This window comes from Mchenga conophoros, linkage group LG19 (assembly GCF_057382185.1).
Source record: "Mchenga conophoros isolate Kocher_MC1m ecotype Shallow Benthic linkage group LG19, M_conophoros_male_GT1.1, whole genome shotgun sequence".
Classification (NCBI taxonomy): Eukaryota; Metazoa; Chordata; class Actinopteri; order Cichliformes; family Cichlidae; genus Mchenga; species Mchenga conophoros.
Genome location: NC_140544.1, coordinates 7,126,707 through 7,133,322, shown reverse-complemented (window position 1 = coordinate 7,133,322; position 6,616 = coordinate 7,126,707). Strand labels below are relative to the sequence as shown.

General features: G+C 39.7%; 2 protein-coding genes across 2 annotated transcripts; one reads left to right on the top strand and one right to left on the bottom strand.

Moving 5' to 3' along the window:
- The first annotated feature begins 687 nt into the window (after window positions 1-687).
- Window positions 688-3,428, top strand: LOC146551578 (uncharacterized). The gene is made up of 3 exons (XM_085257789.1): window positions 688-777; window positions 909-1,748; window positions 2,160-3,428. The coding sequence occupies exons 1-3, from the start codon at window positions 768-770 to the stop codon at window positions 2,870-2,872; spliced, it is 1,563 nt and encodes a 520-aa protein (XP_085113915.1). The 5' UTR covers window positions 688-767; the 3' UTR covers window positions 2,873-3,428.
- A 1,095-nt stretch (window positions 3,429-4,523) lies between these two features.
- On the bottom strand, window positions 4,524-6,353 carry cfd (complement factor D (adipsin)). The gene is made up of 5 exons (XM_085257790.1): window positions 6,228-6,353; window positions 5,960-6,116; window positions 5,543-5,684; window positions 5,139-5,429; window positions 4,524-5,002 (listed from the first exon to the last, which is right to left on the bottom strand). Exons 1-5 carry the CDS (start codon window positions 6,283-6,285, stop codon window positions 4,823-4,825), a joined length of 828 nt encoding a protein of 275 aa, XP_085113916.1. The 5' UTR covers window positions 6,286-6,353; the 3' UTR covers window positions 4,524-4,822.
- Between the last annotated feature and the right edge of the window lie 263 nt (window positions 6,354-6,616).

Sequence of the window (6,616 nt, the reverse complement as noted above, 5' to 3'; positions counted from 1 at the left end):
GTGTTATAATATAGCTATGTGTTATTACTGCTCATTTAATGGTTTCTTGGGGATTTTCTTCCTTGGAATTTTTATTAGTAGTAATTCATCGGAGATGAAGTGTTCACAGGCTGTTGAACCACAGTATATTTGGCATGCCATGACTCCAAAGTAAACTTATGTTTCTTGACGGTCTGCAGTGTGGCTGATTCAGCTGTTATCCAGATTAAAAAAAACAAAAACAATTACCGGATGTCTTGCAGACTGGCTCCATGGTGCAGAGGGCAGTAAATGATTAAAGTAGGAAAGGGAAACCGGATCAGGCAAGCTGATTATGTGTTTGCAAATTCCCACAATGGTTCCATTTAAAATGTTCACCTTGTGCAGACACTGACATTATGAGCGCTTCCATCTTAGGCGGAAGCACGTTATCTTAGGCCTGTTGTGTTAAGATCAAGTCTTTACTGAATTTTAAAGTTTAGCATGGAAAACTGCTTTGTGCACCAAAATTATTTGAAGTAATGCTTTTTTTCTTTTGTATTCTCAAACCTAAAGTGAAGCACAAGGAAAATACATGTTCATCCAGGCGTGAACGGTGGAATGCACTTCCTTGACAGTTGAACTTGTAGTGCCACATGTTGTAATCCAGAAGCATCCTGTTTTACCTTTTACCTGTTTTACCTTTTTCCTTTATAATGCTTGTTTCAGAGCCTGAGTGTCTAGTTTCAGGTGTTATCTTGAGCTGACAAGAATCTTAGTGCAGACTTGCTGGAGCACCTGCAAAAGACATGGCTAGGAGTGAGTAATCGTATTTTTCTTTTACTATGAGGTCAAATCATTGACTAAATAGTTGCAAATTATTTTAAACGTTAGATCCTAAGGATGTGTTGGTTTGTGTACTGAAAAGTTGTTATTGTTTTGTTTGACAGAAAATGTAACAGATATAAGAGAGATGATGGTGGTCATATCAATGATGGAAGAATGGTCTGCTCTGAAATCTCTGGCTCAGGATAGCTCTGAGGATGAAAGTCACAAGTTAAGTTTTAGATCTGTGGGATCAAACCAAGTCTGTGATTTGACTGTGGAGGATCGTTCGATCAGCTTGCACTATGCAGAGTTAAAGGAAAACATGACAGAGGAGAGCATCTGTGAGACAATCGATAGCTGTTTCAAGTCTTGCACAGAGGAAATCAGAACATTTCTGTTGCTGATCCAAGGTGGCTGTTACACAATGAGAGAACAAAGACTGACAGGGATCCTTCAGGCCCACTTTGGAGCTGAGGCTTTAAAATACTTAATTGTCCTCTCTGTGGAAGATGGAAAGGTTGTTGACACATTAGATGACGCCCTGCTAGATTTGATAAATGTATGTGATGGCAGGTACTGCCGAGTTAGGTCCTCTGCTCCGGGTGGCGGGCTGCACACCCTGCTCGAGATGGTTGACTACCTGATGACTGAAAATGGCGTCACAGGTTACACTGAAAGCATGCTAAGTGAATCCATGAAACGTAGGACAGAAGACTCGGCCATGAACATGCTGAAAATGAAAGTACGCGAGGCAGAAGACAAGGAGCAAGCTTTCATGCAGCTACTTCAACAACAGGAGCAGAGAAGAGCCAAGGAGCTGGAGGAGCTGAATGCAAAGCACGATGAGGAAAGAAAGAAGGAGGGAGCTGAACAAAAGCAGTATGAGGCAAAAAGAGAGAACCTTGAGGAGGCTGTAAGAAGCCACAGAGCCATGTTGCAACTTCAGATCAGTACCCCTGATGGTAAGAGCTATTTCCATTTGTTCTGGTGTTTTAAAACTAAAGTTGTCAAGATGAATAAAAATACAGACCTATAACTTCCCTGTACACCAAAGAGTGGTGAATACATCGTCCAGCATCTACTGGAAGAGGTAAAAGTGATGTTAATTGCCCCTAGGGGGTGATAGAGTTACATTTTTATATGGATATTGTTATAATATTTAGTGTTACAATTCAGTTTGACACATGTAAAACCAGAAGAACATGATATAGACCCCAACAGGGTAAATGGCCCTCCACAAGTTATAGATATTATAATATTGGGGCTGTAGCTAGTGTGTAATCATATTTTCAACATTTTCATAAGAGTTGTATGGTCTAATTTTCTGTAGGTGTTTTCTAACAGTCATTTTCCATTTCATTTTTGGCTTTCAGATGATGAAAAGAATAAGATCTCTGTGATCTTTCTTGGTCTCAGTGGCAGCGGTAAGTCTTCTGCTCTGAATGTAATCCTAGAGAGAGCAGGTAGCCAGTACTCAATTAACGGATCCACTCATGAACCGGCCCTACTGACTGTATTTTGCGAGAGAAAGGAGGTATACGCAGCAGGGAGGAAGCTCATCCTCGTCGACACCCCTGAGCTGTGGGATGAAGACGGGGTGGAGAATGTAGAGCTGGTGAAGGACTGCCTGGCTCTGGCCGTACCTGGGCCCCATGTTTTCCTGCTGGTGCTCCAGGTGGGACGCTTCACCCAGGGAGAGTGCGAGATGTTCGGACACCTCCAGAAGATCTTTGGACGAGAATTCGCAGAGCATGCCATCGTGTTGTTCGTTCAATTCGACAACAACAAGTGCAGGCCTCAGAAAATCAACAACTATGTTGCTGGTGCTCATTCAGCTCTGCAGGATCTTGTCCGGAAGTGCGGGAGCCGTTATTATGAGCTAAACATTATAAAATCCCAGAATGCTTTGAGCTATCCTCAGGTGAAAGATTTGCTGTCTGGGATCAGTAAACTGGTTGCCTCACATGGAGGACACCCCCACATAGTGAAGAGATTTTCTTTGCAGGAGCTGCAGGAACGAAACAAAGTGATTGAAGAGAGGAAGGAAGGAGCACTGGAAGTGAACTACTTATTAAGAGAAAATTAACTTCTCTTTCTTATAAAAAGGGGAACACTGCAGATGGAAAAGCAGTACAATGATGTACCCTAGAGCCTTGAACCTTTCTTAAACTTCCTGTTTGGTAAAAAAAAAAGTGTTAGTGTAGATGTTTTAAATTGGATTGAATTACATTAAACATTTGTTTCCTTTATTTGATACTCATGTGGTAGTATGGTTTGCTTTTGAAGGTTGAATCACTTGCAGAAAATGTCCTTGTAATCTTTTTTATTGTCTTTATAACCTTTGTATTTTAAGTTAACTAGCTATGAATACCTTTAAATGACTGTTAAGATGTACTGTCTTTTAGAAATGTGAGCCTCTTGGTAGAACACAATGGCGGGGGTGATGGTGTGGTTTTGATCAAGCTAAACAAATCAGTGGAGCATGTTGGGAACTACTCACATACCTGCTTGTCTGCACAGACCAGTGAAAGGAGGAAAAGAAAAAGTACATGTGCTCTTTTTATTTGCTTTTGGACTTCCTCACCACTGGTATGAAGACTGGAAAGTTTATGAGATCTGTTGTTGTTGTTGTTGTCTTGATTGCCTGAGACTTGAAGACAATTTTACAAATGTTTCCACTTGCCAATAAGCTGACACACATGTATTAAAATTACAACAGTGATGCATAAATTGTTTAGATGACATCTTGGTGTTGTGTTCCAACATTGTAAACTTTGGCTTTTAACCATATTTTCAGTTAGTCTGATCTATTATTGTTTGTCTTTCTACTCACAAAGTACATTTGGAACTTTATTGCCAATAGCACAACTTACAGGTAGTATTAAACAAAACTAAACAAGAGGAAAAGGCACCGACTGACTTTCAGGGTTGGCTTCATTTGAAATATAGTTTAGCTACAAACAGATATATAAACTATTGATAGAACAAAGCTGATAAGTGACAGCAATGATAAGTGTCCATCTTCTTATAAGTTAAAGTAATTAAAGCTGTATAATATATCTGGCATTTTCTGATATCTCTGTCACTCACTTTTTAAAATACATATATGTTTTATTGTTGGAATACGTAGATAAAATCATAATTCGATATTGGTTGGATCCTTTTTCAGAACGCCACAGTCAGTGTGTTTAGTGATGTGATGTCTAATTTTTAGATGTCTATACATAAGTCACCTAGGAGTAAGCCAATTATTTTTTCCTGGAGTAGATAATGTGAACACGTTTCCATCAAATAATTGGTTTATTCTTAACTTTTGGCCTATCTTCTATTAAAAATAACAAGTACAGAGGGGGGACACTTGATATTTCCTAGTGAACAGTAAGCATGGTCCATGACCTGCTACTTTCCCCTTTAATTGCATGCACTGCATTCCATACCTGCAGTGTTTGTTTAATCCGTGTATTACGTTAATTTTCCTCTGAGACTGTTGACTAAGACATTGCACTGTAGATATTAATATTCCTGGCATTCCTGGAGTTCTGTTTAACATAACCAATCTCTTCATCTCTACTACTGTTCTGAGCTGGGATGCCCAGTAATACAATCTTATTTTAGGTAGAATCAATCAATCAATCAATCAATCAATCTATCTATCTATCTATCTATCTATCTATCTATCTATCTATCTATCTATCTATCTATCTATCTATCTCTGCAAGGTACAGGTATAACACGAGACATGTACTACGTTTTTATTAATTCCATAATACAGCAAAGTGCTACATTATGTGATTGTTATGATGATGCTAGAGAGGGTAAAATGGAGGCAGACAATTCCCTATGGCGACGCCCATAGAGGGAGCAATCAGGAGCAGTAGAAAAAAATAAAGACGTTTACATATGTTTTTGTCATTTGCCACACATTGATGAACTGCTCCTACAGACATGCATTAATCATATATGTATATATAAAAAACACTGTGACAGATGCATAGTCAGCTGTAGCTAAAAACTTGAATGTAACATCTGCTTTCATTTATGCGCTCTGCTCTTCTGCTGCGGCTGGCTGTGGATTCATGATGTTGTCAATCCATTGAGTGTAGTGAGAGATGATAGTATAAATTCCAGGCTTTTTTGTTTGGCCGCACTTTTTTCCGCCATTTGAGGTGATGCCCACCACAACGCCATTATAGAGCAGAGGACCCCCAGAGTCCCCCTGAATGACCACAACAAAGAAGCAGGAAAAAAAAGCACAAGTTTAGGATCAGTAATGCAATCTAAGCCAGCTGTCTAACAACTGTTTTCACGTTTCATCATTTATGTTTAGTAGAATAAAAGGAAGTAAAACTTACATCACAACTGTCCTCATTCTTATGTGGTTGGTCACAGGGGTTTGCGCATACTTTATGTGCACATATCATGTTAGTGGTGAACTTTCTACCAAAGTAGTCGCTGCGTCTGCACCGATCTGGGCTAATCACCTCGACAGTCACCTCTTTGAGTTTATCTGGTCTGGCCCCCAGGTTGTCAACCGATCCCCAGCCAGCTGTTTCGACCTCGTTACCGGTGTCGGGGTTTGTGCCTCCAGCACGCAGAAATTCCACCGCTTTAACCGCTTCGGAAATGTTAAATGGACGATCCAGCTGCAAAAGCCCCCACAGATAATGATTCCAACTATATCACTGTTTTGGTTTACTATTATAGACTCTTGTTTCTGAGTATTCAGATAGTATAAGGGCATAGCATATGCACTTACCTTAATTAAAGCAATATCATTGTCATAATTACTTGGGTCAAAATCTTGGTGATTGTGAAGTTCCAAAATGTCAAAGATTTGCTTTGTCTCTTCAGGTTCACTCAGAGAATGGACACCGAGCATCACCTTCCTTCCATCTGGTCTTAAAAAAGAGCACAATAGTGTTATATTATTGAATAATCATCAAGAAAAAGAGTTATCTACTACATAAAAGCAAACTCTAAATGCTTTTGTAGAGCCATTGAGCAAATTTAAACATGAAACTTGAACAAGCACAGGAGAGATTATTGCCCAAGCAAATACAAACAAACACAATCCAAACAGCACCAGCTCTAAATGGAAAATATCATGCTAATATGATTCTGATCTTGCAAATGTTTCCATACATTTGTTACACTGTAAAAAATGTTGCCTTACCCGTTAGGTAGACAGTGCACTGCAGTCATCACCCACTGATCTGCTACCACAAAGCCTCCGCATTCATGTTTCAGATTCTCCCCTTCTGGCACCTGGATGGAGGCCATGTAGGGCCGAGAATGCGGCGCTACCTCCCTGCCTCCGATTATGCCCGCACCTGAGATGAAGAAGCATATTTTTCTTTTACAGACGCGCAAAATATTAATAGCAGAAAAATAACATCTGAAATGTTGCACCAAAAAACACAGATAAAGCAGCACAAACGTACTCTCTGAAATGAGGGCGACAACAAAAACAGCAGCACCCACGAGCACCTTTGACACCATGATGTCGCTTTAACTGATACAGAACGAGCATGTGTGCTGTTTTTAAAGGCTTTCATTTGGAACAAAGGAAGCCAATATTACGCAAAGCACAAGGGGGAGTCGGACCATCCTCCCATTCTCTGTTTCCTGGAATGAAAAACAGGAAAACATAAAACATGTTCTTGAGGTCGTTACTTTTTTGCATGGCTTTTATTTTTTTGCCATTGTCTTTGCTTGGAATTCCTATGTGTGACTTTTCCTGATACAGTCATATTATTGAGTTGATCTTTAAATGAAGATGAGCAAAGTATGTAGTATATAGTAGCAGTAGTTTTTGAAACTCATGCTTTAA

Excerpts from the sequence above, each read along its gene's own strand:
- LOC146551578 (XM_085257789.1), top strand. Across the intron at positions 1,749-2,159 it reads TCAGATCAGTACCCCTGATG|ATGATGAAAAGAATAAGATC; the intron begins GTAAGAGCTATT and ends TTTGGCTTTCAG.
- cfd (XM_085257790.1), bottom strand. The coding sequence starts at position 6,285 with ATGGTGTCAAAGGTGCTCGTGGGTGCTGCTGTTTTTGTTGTCGCCCTC. Across the intron at positions 5,685-5,959 it reads GTGCACTGTCTACCTAACGG|ACCAGATGGAAGGAAGGTGA; the intron begins GTAAGGCAACAT and ends CTCTTTTTTAAG. Across the intron at positions 5,003-5,138 it reads AGAATGAGGACAGTTGTGAT|GGGGACTCTGGGGGTCCTCT; the intron begins GTAAGTTTTACT and ends GTGGTCATTCAG.